Source organism: Vollenhovia emeryi, unplaced genomic scaffold (genome assembly GCF_000949405.1).
Source record: "Vollenhovia emeryi isolate VEMERY1.0 unplaced genomic scaffold, V.emery_V1.0 DF939126.1, whole genome shotgun sequence".
NCBI lineage: Eukaryota > Metazoa > Arthropoda > Insecta > Hymenoptera > Formicidae > Vollenhovia > Vollenhovia emeryi.
The window spans coordinates 4203947-4223382 of NW_011967240.1; the positions used below are offsets into that span (position 1 = coordinate 4203947).

At 45.7% G+C, this 19436-nt stretch overlaps 1 protein-coding gene across 1 annotated transcript in view; it reads left to right on the forward strand.

The window, feature by feature from the left end:
- Nucleotides 1–8795: 8795 nt before the first annotated feature.
- LOC105569107 overlaps nucleotides 8796–19436 on the forward strand; it is a 36722-nt gene continuing 26081 nt past the window's right edge. Inside the window, exon 1 of the mRNA XM_012025297.1 lies at nucleotides 8796–8974. Coding sequence (XP_011880687.1) covers nucleotides 8924–8974 — 51 coding nt within the window. The 5' untranslated portion in view covers nucleotides 8796–8923. The remainder of the gene's footprint in view (nucleotides 8975–19436) is intronic.

Consider the following 19436-nt stretch of genomic DNA (forward strand, 5'->3'; position numbering starts at 1 on the left):
ATTTGTTGTTATACAAGAAAATATTTTTTATGCAAAGAAACTACGTCAGGTCATACGTCACAGTTGCACAAAACGATTCAGCATATGGTAGAATCTTTATATATGCGCCGACTGGAAGTGCACAGATGCAATATATATGTATACCTTCCCCGATTCATCGAGATAAAGTCGCGCTCGTCTGAATATCGAAAAGACCGCGTCATCTCACCGAATGCTACATTACGGCGATAAAGTTCCGTAACATACAATGTATCGAATACGGTGGATTACGTGGTGGATTATGATAAAATTATATCAATAATTATTTCGATACGATTCAAGAGGAAATTGAATTTATCGAATTCCCAAATTTTATGCATTGCGCCGAAAAAAAGGGTGAAAAACCTTCTTACGCTGCAAAGCGCGTCACATTAGTGAATTCACCCTGACTCGTCTTCTTTTTGTGCAAATACGGACTTCAGGAATCCCTTCTGCCGCCATTCACTCGTATTTCCATTTCGCTACGAATGTCCGCTGCTAATTTCTTTCGAGTTTTCGAATGACTCGTCTTATCACATAGAAATGGGGCTAAAACGGAAAATTATACAAAGTAAAAAGAGAAAGAGAGAGAGAGAGAGAAAACAGAGCGAATGATCGCGTTGCGGAAGAAAATAAGGTGTATCCAAAGTGTGTAATCTATTAGTCTCGGTCCAAGGGCCTCCGCACAAAGCAATCACAGTAATCCGCGGAATATCGCCAAACCGGTCTCTGGGTCGAAGATTAATGAGTCGAGAGGAAAATCCGCTCAGTCTCGATATTGAGAAAAGTCGCGATTCCTCTCTTCGATAGTGTCTGCAAAAAGTGGGTATTATCAATTGGATTGTCTCGGGTAAAGCGAGTCGCAATCGCGTGACTTTTGATCACCAGGACAAGTTAAATTGACGCCCGAGGCGGGTCAAGCGGAAAAGATGGTAGCTTCGCAAATTGTCGCTATCCGCGGATCGGTATTCTCAGGGAATAGCGCGAGAGAATTTCACAATCAAGTTTTCTAATAATCGCTCCATGGGGCACGGCGACGCGCTGCGCTCGCGGTACAGCGCGAGGCATCCCAATACAGAGAAAGAAGGTTAACAGAGACAGAGGAAATGGAAAAGTCGCGGGAAACGAAGGTCTCGCGAGGATACGAGCGAACGCGCGCGCGCGCGAAAGGACAGGCTTCTCGCTCGTAGCACCTAGTGTACATCGTGCGCGCGAGCGCGCACTCGCGACGAGGAACCGGAGAACACGCTCTTCATCTCGTTTTCTCCCTTTCTGTACCTCCTCCGTTCGTCTGCTTTCCACCTACTGTCCTCTCTTCCTCGCGCTTCTTCCCTCGTGGGCCCTCTACCTCTCGCCCCGCCGCCCCCCCCTCCCCCCTGCACGTTTCGCTCTCCTGCTCGCTCTGTGCAAAGTAAAGAAGTGCCTTGGGTCGTTGGCCGCAACTCGCCGTGACCCAGTGCGAGTGCTAGGACATTGACTCTGCCATCGCCATCGCCATCCGCGATACCAACTTCCCCCGTCCCTGTACCCCGCCGCCTCCTCCTCCCGCTGTTTTCCTCTTGTCCCCACCGACATGCCGCCACCTCCACCTCTCCCTCCCTCCCGCTACTCGACCTCCCCCGCTCCTGTGTCGCCTACCGATTCCTCTATGCCTCGTTCGGTTTACACCGACGACTCGCACCCTCTTCCTCCCTTCGGTGGCCCTCCTCTTCCTCCTCCTCCTCCTCCTCCTCTTTCTCCTCCATCTCCATCTTCTCGTCTCCTCTTCTGCTGTTCTTTTTGCCCTTTTTATTCATTCGCTTCCTTCTTTACTGTCCCATACCAGGACACTACCACGATCGATTCGCACGATTCCCAGTTGAAAGAAGCGGGACGCCGGTGGTAGCGTGGCACGCCGGCTGCATCGGGCTGCATGCGCGCCGGCGACAATCACGTGTGCATCCGCATACAAGTTCCGCGTGTACACATACACTGCCGGGCCACAGGACCGCGTTGAGCAGTCCCCCGTGTAAATTGGGCTCTATTTATGGCCAAAGGTTCGCCGATGGGGTCGGTTCGCGGTTACGGTACTTGGATGAGCAGGTGACGGAGGCGTAAATCGTAAAAACCGCCGCGAGAGACTCGTCCGATGTCGATACCGGTCCTTGATTGTTTATCCATATTAACTCCATTCTTATTCCATATTTGGAGAGAGAGCTCAATATTACGCAAAGTTATTTTGCCCCAAACCAATTATATCCATTGTAATAAGGTTTTGGTAGAAACAAAAAATAGTTATACGTACACGCACCGGCATAAATGCTGTCCCTATCCTTGTGAGGTGCATGCACACAACTACAGGGACTCTAGTTGTGTGCGTGCACCTCACAAGGATAGGGACAGCATTTATGCCGGTGCGTGTACGTGCAGTGCCAAACTACACAATGTCACTTGTATAGTATGACACTGGAAACGAGAGATTAAATGATCGTCTGTCCGCTTCTTTCTCAGAAAAAAAAAGAGAAACGACAAGATGCCGCGACAAATGATCGCGCGCAAAATTATGTCCGCGCAGAAATATTTGCGCGGAGAAACTCGCGATCGGTTAATACTCGTGCTCTCTGAATCGAGTAAAAATCTCCGTCGTCGCAGGAAGCCATTCGATTTACAAGTGCGACAAGTTATTTTACATCTCGCCGAGTCGCCGAGTCCTCGCTCAGCGCTCTATCCGTAATTACTTAGCAGCGGTAGTTAGTAACGATCGTAAAGCGATTTCCAGCTGTTTCCCCTGCTCGCTTATGACAGTGAACCTGTTCGTTCCGTTCGTAAAGGTTTCGTAAAACCCGAGTCGGTGAAACTTGAAATTTTCTCAAGGTGCTCGCGGCTATGCGGTTCGACAATCCAGAAGTCGCGGCACGGGTCGAGAAGCGGGAGAAGCGGAGAGGGGGAGCAAGGAGGAGGGATTGACCCCCGCGTCGAGTATACGACTCGCAGTCAGCTGACTCGAGCAATCTCTCAGCTGAGGCGGCGTATCGAGGCCTTCCGTGAGATATTTATCGGGACTCTGGCGTAACAGCATAACAGCGCGCCTGATCGCGATGACGACTATACCAAAATATCCCTGTCGTTGACCGGTAACTAATGTTCAAACGACAAGTCCCTGACATTGGACATTATCATAACCGGGCGCTATTTGATATCTCAAATTACGTATTAGACCACTACAGATTCAAATGATGCGTAATCGTTAAAAAAAAAGGACTACGCGGAGAGAAAGATTTACATATATTTATAACGCACGCTCGTAATTTGTGAAATAAAAAGAATGGAAATGTCGCTCTTACGAAAAATGCGTTGTAAAAACTTTACCGACTTAGTTTTTCCAGCATATCGAAATAAGATTTCAAACAATTTTATAAAGACGGCAGGAGATTTTCGTAACGGCGTTTTACAGTACACGTTGAGGAAGCAGGACGAAACTTCCTCTCGCGTTATCGTCGATAAATCAGGCGCGAGTCACAACAGTCTTTATTCGAATCATTCCGCACCGACAGGCGGTGCGCAATTATAAACAAATGCTTATTTAGTGCTAAAAAAATCAATGATTTATCCACATCTTCGCCTCCACCTTCGTTCAAAGGGAGATTCGAAGGCTCGTCTTCGAAACCTGATTTTCTCCGTTTCACTTTCACGGATGCGCGGCAAACGCAGGCCATGCCGAGCAGGCGTTAAACTTCCTCATCGGTGTGTCGGATGAAGGAAGACGAGAGGGAAGGTCGAGAAAGGGAAGAGAGAAACAAAGAGCGGCACGAGCGGCTTTGTTGCTCCTCGCTGATGAGAATCTCGGCTAGATAATCGATGCGAAGAACAGTGGGGAGAAAATGACGGAGAAAGAAAGATGGAAGAAAAGGCGCTTTCGGCCTTTCTTTCCTATTTTTTCTTCATTTCTTCTACTTTATAGCGTTTCACTTGAATTCAGAATTTCTTAGAGCATGGCTCCAGCATCTGAGATCCAGAAATGGTATAACAAAACTATATCTTTTTACAACGAGTATACGAGTACGCGTTGCAGAATTTTATGGAGGAAAAAATATAAAAATTCCTTTATAATCAAATTGTCTTGTTTAGATGAATGTGTGTGTGTGTGTGTGTGTGTGTGTGTGTGTGTGTGTGTGTGTGTGTATAAGATAATTCACAACAATTGCGAATCATCTTATCAAAATCTGTCGATGAAAGATGGGCAACTTAGATATCTAATCTGGCGTAACTGCTATCCGCCTAGCCTAACTCGTTCGAAGGAAGTCGGTGGCTCGGTTGAATCGTACTAGGAAGCGAGATGTCCAATTAGGCACTCGCCAACAGGAAGCCCCTTACTTCCCGATCGTAAAATATATCTGTCCCGATAAGCGGCTGGGTCCTCGCCGGAGTGTCCTAATGAGATGCACGGGAAAGGTCTCGGTTTTCGCGTCACGTTTCTCCATCCTCGTGCAACGGCGCGGTCTCTAAACGCACACGAGCGACACACACCGCCGCGGCCGCCTCGCGCAGGATCCGAATTGTGGATTCACGGGGGCACCCCACTTATCGTTCTCCCTCGCCTCACCACGCGCCCGCGTAGAATCTAGTTCCGAGCCGATCTTCCTCATCCTCATCCCGGCCGAAAATTTATTTACGTTGAAATGCGGAGCATAGGCGCGCGGTGAATCTCGAGGCCCCGATGCCACGCACGTTCCCTTGGGGTCCGTTCCGCGTCCGCGTCCGTGCCGTGGCACATACCGTTATGCATTTTCGGTCGGAAAGGCGGAAAGGACAAAAAACGGGGGTGGGACGGGGGAGAGAGGGGGAGAGAAAGAGAGAGAGAGAGAGACCTGGAGAAAGAAGCGTCGACGTGCGCGTGGCAAAAAATCAATGCATCCTGTGCTCTGACCCCTCGCGGTTTCTTTCGAGCCACGCGGTACCGTCCGGTCGAACGGTCGGGCGGCCGGTCGGGCTACGAGAACACCCGTAAACGTTCTATTCGGCGGCTCTTCATCGCTTCTTTTTTTTTTAAGCATCTCTTTTTGCGCGCCCCGTCGTGTGCGTGTATCACATGTTCTATCTCGTTTGCTCGCGTATTCGATTACGGGTGTCTCGTGTTACGGCATCGGGCACGTGCAACGTTCGCCGTCTGCGACTGCACCTCCGGACCGGAGAGCAGATCGACAACTTCTTCGATGCGTATCCCCCGTAGCGTATCACGTTTCGCACATTTTAATTCAAAGGACACTAATACACACGTCTTAACGCGACGAATACGATTGTCGAGTGAATCGATTTGCGGATTAAATAATTGACAATTTTACACGAGAGGTAGTTGAAGCGAGATTGTAGCACATCCGTTCGCTTTATATTTTATTTTACGACGATCACGAATCAGGATCGATATGTAACCCACAATTAAATTGGAAAAGGCGATCTTTTAATAAAATATTTTGTTGTATTAAATTTGTTTATATTATTGAATAAGTATTAAAAATTTGTCTCATTAATATTATTATTAATATTAATATTATTTCCTTTATTTCTTCCGATAAAATTTTATGCTTGATATTGTTTGGATATAACATTCCATTATAAAAAATAATTAAGTACCTGGTTTATATAAATATTCAGTTTAGTTGGCGCCATTTGACGATATCATTACTTTTGTAGAGAAGATACTTTGGGGGGGGGGGGGAGGGAGAAAATAAAACATTTTTTTAAATAAAAGATATCTAAGTAATTAAATTATATAATTCTTGATTGGATGACGCTTACACTTGGCATCTTTTTTAAACCTTTTTTATTAAATTTTATTTTACGACGGAGATATAGGTATGCTCGATACACACTTATCCTACCACTAAATCTTAATGTAAATCACGATGGGGAAGATACGATCACATTTAATTAAGGCGCCGCATTTCTCATGAGCAATGTTGGCGTCGTCTTCATACATTGTAAAATTTTCGGGTATTTATTAGGTTTTTATTCCGGTAGCGGTTACTGTGCGCGCGTAACGAAGACACGAGAAATTTCAGGCTCGCTCAGCTCGATACAAGGACTGATATACGATCTTTAATAATTTCTATAGCGATAATTTATGGAAATACGCGATACGTGCGCGGGGTGCGAGTAGGAGTACGCGTCCGTATAGATATTTGCACGTCGAGCATCTTCTTTGCGAGCACGCTCGGGCATCGGTCCTCGTAAAAGACTTTTATGTGTTTGCGAACCGCCGAAAATAGCTACACAATCGGAACCGGTTTCGGTAGAATCCTTGCGATTTCCGTAGGATTACGCCTTGGCCGAGAGCGAGACAACGTTCCGTCGCGCTAATATATGCGCGATACAATTACGCCGACACCCTGCGCGCGGTTGGAAATACCAATTTTCGACCGCGACCGGATATTTCCGAATTGGACGCCTCTCCACGATTCGAGGGATTTACGCGCCATGGGGACGCGACGAAATTACGTCATACGAGATTCAATTTGCCTTTTGACTCTGCCTCCGCGTAAACAGACACGTTATACTCTGCGGTCAGCATAAAATTAACGAAATTCGATTGTAAGAGCAGAGTCAAGTGAGTTAAGTACCCCTTGTCCGAACGTATACTTGTGAAACGTGGCGCATCTGTACAGCTAGTAAAGCACGCGAGGTTAACGGCGTCATTAAAACATGCGGTGTGTCTCGAGTTAATCGTTGCTTCTATTATCTCGTCGCACGACGAAAATGCACGCACGTGAGGTGGCACGAGTCGAAAGTAACAATTTTACAGGAGAACGACAACTTTCAATCCGCTTGCAGATCGCACAATGTCACGGGGTCTGCTGAATTCGAGGGGTAAACAGCTGCATTGTGGCGTACATATGCGCGGCATTACTGGGCACTACTAGGCATTTTTTTGAAATTAGTTTGGGCATTAGGCCCCGCTGGGACACTCCGAAATAAAGTGGAATAAGAGATAGAACGAGATAAAACGAGATAAAGCAGGGCGAGGAGGAAACCGCTGAGTAAAATCTCGTACACCAATGCCCAGTGGGCATTACTTTATCTTATTATCTTATAGTACAGCTTTATCTTATTATCTCAGTACAGCCGAAACGTCTATATGAACCTGAAGAATAAAGTAATTTTATCAATCGTTTTTTTTTAAAGAACACCTGTTAATGCTCGTTAATTTGGCCTTTCAGTAATTATGAATTGTTATTATCTTATGTTATCTTATTTTATCTTTATAATGCCCTGGCAAGGCCTAATGCCCAAACTAATGCCCCAAAAATGCCTAGTAATGCCGCAAACCTGTACACCACAATGCCCTCGGCGGTTACCCCCTCGTATTAAATTAAAATTATTGTGCTACCTACATCTTGCTCGAATCTAAAATTCGGCGTTCTCGTTTCTTATTTCATTTGCATCATACTGGTCCTGATTTAACTATTGTATATTTGTTTAAACCGTTTTCATTCTTCTCTCATCTCCTCGCCCTGATAAATCTTTCTCTATAATACAAGAATATGCCTCTTTGAAACGTGTCTTCTCTTTACTATCGCCATTCTTCGACGAAATACAATCTTCGCACCGGTCCTTTTTCGGGCGAAATTGTACACACTATACTTATAACCCCTGTCTGGAGTGTACACGTGTTTTCGAGTTGATAAATGATAAAAACGCTCATATATTTTATGCCCCGTGTCACTTTTCTTGTACAAAGACGATATATATTTCCTTCCTCCCTCCGCGCGTATTCATCCACACGCGTTTATCGTGATTTATGTAAAATTTAAGGTTACTCCCGGCGTCTAAGAGGGCAGTCACAAAATTTCCTCTCCGCAAGAGGTTCCGAAATCACGACCGGCCAATTCCAGGAGTAACGTTGCCTTTGAAGACGTCGCACACAAAATTCCAATCAACATCGAGCATCGAGTCGCCATATTCATTTACACAGCACGCTTATTGGTATAGACGGTCGTGCGCTACGCGTATGCAGCTATGCGATTTTGCGCGCGATGGCCCTATCTCTTTCGTGCGTCTCTTGTATTTATCGAAAGTTTCGACGGACATACAGTTGTGCGCGAGGCGACGCGGGTCGTGCGAACAATCGAATTCACTCACCAGCCGACGATTGGCCGTTGTTCGTCCATCTCGGCTCCGTCGTTCCAGACGCTCGGGTCCACGTCGATCGACGGGCTGCGATGTCAATGACGACCCCTCGGTTTCGTATGGCACTTGACACGCGCGTGCACTCGTCGCGATGCCCGCGGCTTGCGGGAAAACGGTCGAACGAGGTTAAACGAGGAAACAACGGCGTCGTCGCAACGGCCCGTCGGCCATCGCGTCGGCCGGTCTTCGCGGAACGCCGCGAAGTTAGGCGCGTACCGCGTCCCGGCCGGGCGAAAAAACTCGAGTCCCGCGCGGCGACAACTTTACGCCGCCTAATGGTGCTTTCCATTTAGCGACGCGCAAGTCGACACGGGCGGCAGTCTAGCGTTTTTCAACATTCATTGTGAGCAACGAGAACGAGACGCCCGTGTCAACTTGCGCCGGTAAACGGGAGGCACCGTACGTCTCTCGACTCGCGACGCGAGGCCGGCGCTTACCGCGTTTTAGGCCGCCGTTCACTGTTACTCATTGTCCACTTGGAAAGTTGAGCGATTCCCGCCGCTAGTTTCGGCTAGTTCTTGGTACCGTCGCGCGCGACGCACGCCGGCGCGTCAAAAGTTAGGTTATGAATGCCGCGGCGCGGGCCGTTGCGCCCCGCGTTATTCGCCGGAAGTGCGTCGCGCGGCAAATATCGGAAGCGCCGCCCGTAAACCTCGTCGCGTTAATTAGTCGCGCCTGCGATCACGACCGGTCGCATTTTCACGAGCGCCTTATCCGCGCGATCGTACGAAGCGGAGTAATTATGCGGAGCACCCGGCAAAGAGGCCACGGCGCCCAGTGGCGGATTGACTCGGTGAGTTCCGTCCGCTGTAGGCATGTTGCATGACTAATTTATGTCGCGTGCTGTCATTTCGTGTCGTTACATCGTAGGCTTGATACGCTTTATACTATTCTCGCGAGAGGTTGCTTTACGTAATGGAACGTAATTGGACGATACGGTGTAAAGATAACCTAATGTCCGAGCGATAGAACCGGGGGATAAGCCTGCTCAAGGCATTGTGGCGTACAAGACTTCCGGCATTACTGGGTATTACTAGGCATTTTTTTTTTGGGCATTAGTTTGGGCATTAGAAAGATAAGGTAACGTAAAACAAGATAAAATAAGATAAAACGAGGTAAATAAGATAAGAAGATTAAGTAATGACTATTGGGCATTAGTAGGCATTTGGTGTACGTGATTTTGGTCAGCGGTTTAGTCATAGACATAGTAAATATAAACCGAGTGTCCCATTGAATAAGCTGAAGCTTGTGAAGAGTGAGAGAGAGAGAGAGAGAGAGAGAAGATTTAAGAAGACTTTCTTTCTCTGTCTTACACCATCGTAAAAGAAAAGTATCGTGCCTGCGCTTCTTTTGTCACGATGGTGAGACAGAGAAAGAAAGTCTTCTTAAATCTTCTCTCTCTCTCTCTCTCACTCTTCACAAGCTTCAGCTTATTCAATGGAACGCTCAGTCTATATTTACTATGTCTGTGAATAAACCGCTGACCAAAATCACGTACACCAATGCCTGTTAATGCCAAAATTGTGAAGAGTGAGAGAGAGAGAGAGAGAGAGAGAGAGAGAGAGAGAGAGAGAGAGAGAGAGAGATATTTAAGAAGACTTTCTTTCTCTGTCTTACACCATCGTAAAAGAGAAGAATTGTGCCTGCGCCTCTTTTGTCACGATGGTGAGACAGAGAAAGAAAGTCTTCTTAAATCTTCTCTATCTCTCTCCTCACAAGCTTCAACTTATTCAATGGGACGCTCAGTCTATATTTACTGTGTCTGCGGGTTTACCGATAGAACCGGGGGGTAAACCGCTCAAGGCATTGTGTGTGTGTGTGTGTGTGTGTGGTGTACAGACTTCCGGTATTACTGGGTATTGGGCATTAGAAAAATAAAATAACATAAAACCAGATAAAATGAGATAAAACAAAATAAATAAGATAAGAAGATTAAGTAATGTCCACTGGGCATTAGTAGGCATTGGTGTACGTGATTTTGGTGAGCGGTTTACCTCTCGGATAGAACAGATAATTTGCAGGGTTACGTACCGCGATCCTACCGTGCCGTTCATTGTTTAAAAACTGTAATAACTGGCTCAACTTGGCGTAACGCTGTCCGTAAAATTGTCACGTATTCCCTGGTGCTGCGAACAAAAGGTCGAGTATAAGGTCCAGTTTTACAAACGTCGGTTAACTGTTAACCAGAGTTCAGTCAACTCCCTATCTTTTCCTATCTTATTATCTAAGAAGAGACAGAGAATCAATTAACCTTCGGTTAGCAGTTAACCGACGTTTGTGAAACTCGCTCTAGATGGTAATAATTTTCCGTGAAAAGATGAGCGTGAAAATGAGAAGTGTATCAAATTCGGGGTAAGATCACCGAAAGAAAACTGTTAAAGGAAGTGGGATGATATTATATCATAATGACGGGTGGTACGGCCAAGGACTCGGTGGCGACGTCGATGGTAGCGGTTGCTAAAGAATTTAGGTCGGAAAGTCACTGTTGTTCGTTCGACCGGCAGTGCAAAAACTCGACGTCTCCGATTTCACGAGACAACACGCGCGCCCTTCTAACGAGAACGTAAATTGTCCCGCTGCGGTCTCGTTGGGATCGTCATTCGCTTTTCGCTGGGCTTACTAATTATTTTCATTGCAAATCTGTGACACCAAGAATGAAGCATCATCCCGTTACTAGAGCTCCATGAGTCGAAAATATATTTGAGAGAGGGAGGGGAGAGAGAGAGAGAGAGAGAGAGAGAGAGAGAGAGAGAGAGAGAGAGAGATATCGTCGAAAGAAAAATGTTACGTCACGCTACGGTTGACCGCGTTTTATTTGTGTGACAGTGTAAATCGACGTGTAAATACTTAACTAGGTAATATGTTACGTTATCTACATCATTTATTGTTCGCTGCATTTATTTCATCCTTTATAGTCACTTTATCTGTACGCCGTATTAAATACTGCGTACTGGCCGCGTAAATAAATAGCCGAGTTTTTATATTATTTTATAATTTGACTTACTTTCTTTCTGCCTTTTATCAAATGACGTCGTATCGTAGCGGCTGATCATTTATTAAGGCAATTGATCGGTCTCTGATTTATTTTCAATCTTTTATATTATTTTGTCCGCTGTGACAAACCGCGTCTTTTGTTTTATTTATTAATTTCAATCTCGTTTCTTTTACATATTTTACTATTGCATTACACACATTGAGATTATTTTGTAATTTGGGGTTTGTATTCGTTAAATAGAATTGTAATCTCGATTATCGGATGCTCCTTTAGATTTTTCTTGAGAAGGATCTAAATCCTAAGGTCGAAACGTCGCATTATTTATATTAAACATTGGTCAGTTAAGGTCGACTAAATCTTGCTTTTTCATATTATATTTTTTTTATATATTCCTAGTATAAAACATATTTGAGAGAATATTTACTAACAGTGTTTATGAAGAATCAACTGTATAATATTAAATAATTTATAAATATGCATTAATCATTTATTAATTGAAGGCAAAATAAATCACACCTGTCCGACGAATACTCTGATTTGTTTCGCTAAAATACGATCGAATCTTACGCCGTGAAACATCGAGACTTTCAAATCACGAGGAGTTGCATTATATAATTTATATAGAACCTATATTTAACGTATAATTTTATAGTCTAAGAATGCTCAACTTTAAACTAAATAAGTGAAAGTTTACCAAAAAAAAACGTTAATTTCTGTTCAATCTTATTCAACGTTATATTCAAAGCTCGTGAACAATCAACAGCAATATTCTTCCAGTAAAAGACATTTCACTCTATTACGGAAGAACCTTCGTCTCCTCGTGCCTTTCACTGAGAAAAGATGAAATCAATTTCCCAGTATGACGTAAGATTGGAATATAATATCCTGTCTGACTTCTTATATACACAATTCGATAAAACTCAGATTATAATCTTTGCTGTGGTACAAAATTTATAATGTGTAATTAGAAGCAATGTACGTTTTACGTCGAAGACGAAAACAAAACTACACCTTTTATTTTTACGAGAAAAGCTGTTGGTTGCATTCACAAAACCATTTCCGTTCTCATTATGTTTTCAACTGTTATATATTTTACAATTAGCTCGAAATGCATGTTTCGACGTACTTTTCTTCAGTTCGTGACGTTCTTTCTGCAATCAATCGAGTATGTATGAGTAACGTTTTGTTGACACGCTCCCTGCAAATCGTGAGAAAAGCAAAGCAACGATTGAAAGAAATGTTATTGTAATATTTTTGAAATGCCGTTCTACCCATAATTGATTCAAAGAGAAAGAGAGCGCGCGCACACACCAGGCGGAAAGTAAATAAATTCGCATACGTGATCGCACGTGTACGCTGCTGCTGTTGGCTGCCTCCATTGCAAGGGTCATCAGAACCGGCCGCCCTCTCTCCTTTTCTTCCTTTTCTTAGTCTTCCTCTTCTTCTTCTTCTTCTTCTTCCAACCCTTGGCACTCTTCGTGTCGTCACGGACGCTCGTGCCAGCCCGTAGCGCGCGAAGCGCAGGTTACATAATTATTCCGGCCGTGCCTCGTAAGCGTTTCTTGGCCAATAGGACTGTGGTTCTATGGGACAGTGGATGGTGTCCCCATAGAAGCCACGCCTCGTGACCCAGACTCCCACATAACTGTTCTCGAAACATCATCGGCAGTCGGAATGAATCGACGCAACGCAGAAGGAAGAAAGTTGCAGTAGTAAGAGAGGCAGAATGGAAAAAGATAGGTGCACAACACACACGCGTAGCGCCGTCCGTTCCCTCTCTCTCTCTCTCTCTCTCTCTCTCCCTCCCTCTCTCTCTGTCTATCGTAATTACGACGATAAAGATACAAAATTGGCATTACGGATTCTATCATCATCGTACGGTATCTGAACGTACATTATTATCATAAATATCAGAATTCGCAATAATATACATCTCGATACTGTAACGCGAACACGAATAGACTGGAATTTATATAACCGTACGCTGTTAGACGTCGCAACGGTAAACTTTGATATCGAACCGCGTACAAGTTACTATGCAAATCAAATGGTAACTTTATGGGAGCAAACATTTTCGTTTCCCTGGCGTCGTACCGTTGATGTATCGTTTTCTCCTTTGTGCATACGGAGTTTGTTACGATATACTTATGGTTGGTTTTTATTTAACAGCTATTTGTGATTATCTAAATACTCTGCCGATGTTGGTCGACCGTTTGGGATCGAGCGACAAGTTGTAAGACAAAGAGGAATATAATCCAGCCGTCTATTTTATGCTCGTAAAAATGTAAAATAGACGTCCTTTAAGTCATGCCAAACACTCGAGTTCCAGTGCCAAGTAGCCGGTTTAATGGCACGTCCAAGGTGTGTCCGCGGCAATTCAAGGTCCGCGATACGCTGTCGCGCGATTCTGTTATCACTTCCTAAAGTAACAGTCACTCCTATTGTTTGTCTGACAATATTTATTCGGTCGCGCACTTATAAGTACATGTACAATTGAGATATCACTTTTCCGGGATCAATCACGTTTCTCCTCATCGGTGAGGTCGCACGCGTGGGCGATGTGGAGACATAGAAAACGAGAAATAACGAGCTGATTTATCACGCAAACACACACACACACGTACAACTTTTCGACGTTGTGAAGAGAACTCGTGGAGAAATTGGAAGAGTGGCGTCATTACGCTTCTTGATGATTACTTTGGACGGTTTAATATCCGATTTATAGGTATACATTGTTCATTTCTCTACCACGAATAACATTTTATGAATACAGAATTTCATGAATATACAGTCAAGAGGTTTATCCTACCGGCGATGAAAAGGCACGTGCACGCCTCGAAGGTATCGCGGACGGACGAGGGATTCTCTTGGCGCGCGCACGGTCATCCGTCAAATTAAAGGATGAAAAATGTATAAAACCTGGATGTTTCATCTTTCAACATCCTACTTTTCTGTCACCCACGCGCCCCTTTATTGTCGCGCCTGGCTTCGCGCCGCCACGGGTCACTCCCGGACTCAATGGGGAGCGTATACCTCGGCCGCTCGGACCCGCAAAACGTGTTGTGTCCAGAGGATTATCAAAGAATGCTCGGACATCGGCAGAACTTTTAGGGCCTTTTTAGTTCGCCGTCCTTTGAACCCATTCACGTGGGCACTCGAGCGTGCCCACCGTAACCATACGATTCGCGGCGATTCACCCGCGGTTACATGACAGCTGGGAGAGGACATACGACGCGTCTAATTGCCAATTAAAAAGACATTTTTCGCCGCGGGCAAGCTGACCGCTTCAATGGTCAGCACTATATATCCGACCACTGCCAACACTCGGACATCTGCATTCTGCCCATATAAAACCGTCATTCGTGGAGCTAAACGTTCCTTTCGTCGTTCAGCGGCTACGGAGCCCGCTCTCGCCGCCGCCGGTAGCGAAAGGGTTGCAGTGGAAAATTCGGAGAATACACAGAAGATCTCCATCGGTCCCGGGTTGAAACAAATTGAAATCGTATGTCGATTCTATTGTCTCTTGTTTAATCGACGTTTTTCCCCGAGGGGGAAAAACCGCTGACCAAAGTCTTGCACACCAATGCCCACTAATGCCCAGCGGGCATTACTTCATCTTCTTATCTTATTTTATCTTTATAATGCGCAAACTAGTGCCCAGTAATGTCGCGAATCTGCACACCACAATGTCCTCCGCGGTTTCCCCCTCGTTTTTCCCCGAGGGGGAAACCGCTGACCAAAATCTTGTACACCAATGCCCACTAATGTCCAGTGGGCATTACTTTATCTTATTATCTTCTTTTATCTTATTTATCTTGTTTTATCTTATTTTATCTTATTGTATCTTATTTTATCTTATTTTATCTTTATAATGCCCCAGCAAGGCCTAATGCCCAAAAAAGTGCCTAGTAATGCCCAGTAATGCCGCGAATCTGCACACTACAATGTCCTCCGCGGTTTCCCCCTCGTTTTTCCCCGAGGGGGAAACCGCTGACCAAAATCTTGTACACCAATGCCCACTAATGTCCAGTGGGCATTACTTTATCTTATTATCTTCTTTTATCTTATTTATCTTGTTTTATCTTATTTTATCTTATTGTATCTTATTTTATCTTATTTTATCTTTATAATGCCCCAGCAAGACGCAATGCCCAAAAAATGCCCTAGTAATGCCCAGTAATACCGCGAATCTGTACACCACAAAGTCCTCCGCGGTTTCCCCCTCGTTTTTCCCTTTGTGCATCCGTGCAATTAGTGTACAAAGTAATGCAAACCAATGACGCAGCGTAAATTTCCATATTTATTTCGAACGAGTGCTACCTATTTTTATTTATCCCGCCTTAAGCCCGTAACCGTCGCAGGTTTTTGTCTCGCGGTAGAGTGTAGTCGACGCACACACGTGCGATCCACGTCGCATCGCGTGGGCCGTTACGCGGCGACTTCCGGGTCGATTTCAGTCGTCGATCTCGTGGATGAAATTCGATGGTTACCAGGAAGCGATCGATTCGCTCTGGTGGAAGTACGTGCAGTAGCCCGTCCTTGTCGAGTCCATCCGATCGTCATTGGCGGGTCAGATAGGCGTGGATGGCGCGGCATATGGGCACAAAGGGAGCCGAGGAGAACTCTGCCCGAAGAATTTCTCTTTTCCCTCTCGAGATCGCCGTCCTTCTGTTCGCATCTTTTTTTCTCATCACTTTTACCCCGTCTCCTCCTACTCCCTGTTTTTTTTTTTACCGGAAAACCAGTTCGAGGCTAGATGCAACGCGAGATACGAACAGCCGGAAGGAGATCGCGCTGTCGTACAAGCTGCGGCCAAGAAGCCCGAAATTTCGTAAAAAGGGTTCGGGAAATAACAAAACTGGAGGGACCAGCTGCCCTCTTTTCCACGTCAGGAAGAAGACGGACCTGAGAAAGAAAGGGGTGAATGGCGGACCGGCGAAAGGGGATACCTTTCACTCGAGGGAGAGTACAAGGGATACCCACCTTTCCCTGATGTACACTTCCTGATTCTTTTTTGTTTGTGTCGGGAGAATCGTGAGGAGTCACGTGTCGCGTGCCACGGCACGCGAACGGCTGGATCCACGGCACGCTTCCGTAGGTTTACACACGTTGCGACGACCATCGTTGCGTATCGATCGACGCGGAAAAGGGACTTTAGAAAGGGATCTCGAAAAGAGTGTCGGCTCCAGCGTTCGCCGTCCAGCGCATCGCTTCTACGCCGCAAAGTCATCATTTACCGATTGTGAGATTTACTTTCAATCTTTCGAGCCTTCGCGTAATTCGCCGTTTATCGCGCTTCTCGCGTAGCGATCACAAATCATCCGCCCTTTCGTGTACATACCACCGAGTAGTCGCGTCAACGTTCCCCCACGTCGTAAATCTTGCTGACGCGGGTCCGCCGGTGCAAATTCGCTCCTTCGCCCGTCGACATTTTCGAATTAAGCGAAGCGCGTAATTCCCGAGCGATAATTTTCTGGCGCACGCACGCGAGCGAATCGCATCGGATAATTATGCGCACGACAGAATTCACCGGTCAGACTTCACCGAGACGTCCCACGTCTCGTTTCCATCTGCGTCCAGATCGCAGGAGTGCTTCGAGCACGCACGGAGCGAGCATTCACGAGCGTATAGCGTACGCGGCTAATAATTGTTGCCCGCGAGTTTCACAGCCAAACGTCGCACGTGTACACGCACCGGCATAAATGCCGTCCCTATCCGTGTGAGACTCACGCACACAAACAAGCGGGTGACTAATCCGATCGTCGGACGACCGCGGCACGACTTTCGGATTGGTCGTTCGCTTGTTGTGTGTGTGCGCCTCACACGGATAGGGACGGCATTTATGCCGGTGCGTGTACAACATGCGTATGTCAATCTTTCGTCAATGTGTAAGACTATGTTGATGCGACGACCATTGTCGTCACATTATTCGCAAAGATGAAATTCCGTGATGACCATTTTTTAATGAGACATTCTCAAAGGAATATATGTAACAGAAACTCGTCTCTGGTTCTTTTAACGTGACAAACAGCGAATTCGATTGCTTGCACTAGTGCACACGGAGTGCGCACTAAGCCTGGTCTATAGTCAATTCTTATATTTATTCTAGTAGCACAATATATTGGGAAATAATGTCAACCTAGTATTCCCAATATTGTTCCAATATTGTTGTCACTATGTCTATCTAGCAATATTGGTCTAATATTGTACCAATGTTTAGCTAATGTACTGTGCTACTGGGGTAAGTTTGTTTTAAATAAAAGTTCATCAACTATTTAGCCAAAAAAATGATTCGTACGGATGCTGTGCAGATCGTTTTACTGGATAAGAACTGACCATGAACGAACCTTAGTGCGCACTGAGTGCGCACTAGCTTGTCTATAGTCAATTCTTATATTTACCCTAGTAGCACAATATATTGGCGCAATATTGGGAAATAATGTCAATCTAGTATTCCCAATATTGCTCCAATATTGTTGCCATTATATCCATTTAGCAATATTGGTCTAATATTGTACCAATGTTTAGCTAATGCACTGTGCTACTAGGGTAAGTTTGTTTTAAATAAAAGTTCATCAACTATTTAGCCAAAAAAATGATTTGTACGGATGCTGTGCAGATCGTTTTGCTGGATAAGAATTGACCATGAACGAGCCTTAGTGCGCACTCGGTGCGCACTAGTGCAAGCAACTGAATTGGCTACAAATAAGCATCCGCGGCTACAGATATCAGACTATTACGCAAAGACAAGGAATATGAATCAAGTATTTCGAGTGAAACTTGTAGCAAAGTAGCTGGACGCGAATCAACGTATGTATATGTAACATACGTTTGACGGTGCGATTTGAGCGAAACCCAGGTCGCATCCGTTAGAACGTTTGGCAAAAACGTTGGCACGGCCGAGTGCTGTCGCAGAACGCGTGTCGTCCCGTCTGTATGCGTGGCGAACGCGGAAGAGGAGAGGCCGCGATGTGCCGTCGCTAGTCCCTTTCCAAGTAAGAGTGGGTTAAGGCCCAAGGTCCTGCTGTCGTCTCAAAGGCGATCCCCCGGATGCGAAGGATATACACGCTCGGGCTGCACGTCCCGCGCCTCCGACCTACAGACTCGAGAGTCGGTGGGCATCTTATACCTAACTGTACCTACATTCACGGTTGCAACGCGAACGAGCGGACGTACACCGGACGCATACGATAAACCGCCACCAACGACTCGATCTTTCTCTTTCTCTCCCCCTTAACCTTTTTCTCTCTCTCTCTTTCTTTTCTTCCATTTCTCTTTTTCCCCTCTTTCTTTCCCGTCCGTCTCTCTTTCTCTTCGCGCTGCGTTGCGCATCTGCACACGCACGTTACCCTATACCGTGTCTGTTTGGCGGTGCACACATACGCCCACCAGCCGTATAAGTTGTGTGACGCGTGACGTATGTACGTGAGAGTGCCTTTTATGTAGGTACCTACATGCGTAAAGGCCTGAACCGTGCCTTCGAGATATGGCCCGTTACTCCGGGGTGTCGCACACTGGAGCCAGTTACCGTGTTACCGCAATTCAGGCCACAAAGTCAAAATACAGTTAGCCGTAGCCGCGTGCGAGAACCGCTCGGCTGCACGAAAAAAGAAATCCGGCTACTCGTCTTCGTTGTCGTTCTTGTCGTCGTCGTCGTCGTTATCAGACGTTCTTCTCGCGTCGTGCGCGGACACGATAACATCCGGCTGCGAGCCTACTTGCACGCAGAGGTACATCCTTGTGCGTGACACGAAGGTGGCCCGCCAAAACCGACCGGTGCCCTGCACCGGACCGCTCGCCGATTGACCAGTCGTGAGAAGATAATCAAGCGTACGGGATTTCAGTCAATATACCGTTTCTCCGGTATTGATCTTGAAAAAAATCTAGGTCTCGCCTGAAGGCTTTCTAGCATACCTTCCAATACTTTCTTTCTCAGGTCGAGGAGAACGTTCTCTTCAACATCCGAATTCGGATCCGTTATACCGGACTATAACGGGGCGGCGCAATGTATACATTTGGAAAATGAAAGAGCACACTCATCGCTTCACACACGCAGACACGCGTACCGTGTATACGCGTATGTCGCTTCTCTCAGTACTAATTTGATACATTTTTCTCTCGTGCGTTTAAATTACAAGGTACGCGTGCACAGTTGGAAAATTTGTGTTTTCTTGTTAAAAGAAATGCCCGTTAAAATTTTTGTGTTAAATGGTTAACACATTCATGTGTTAATTTAACAGATTGCTCTTATGTTAATTGT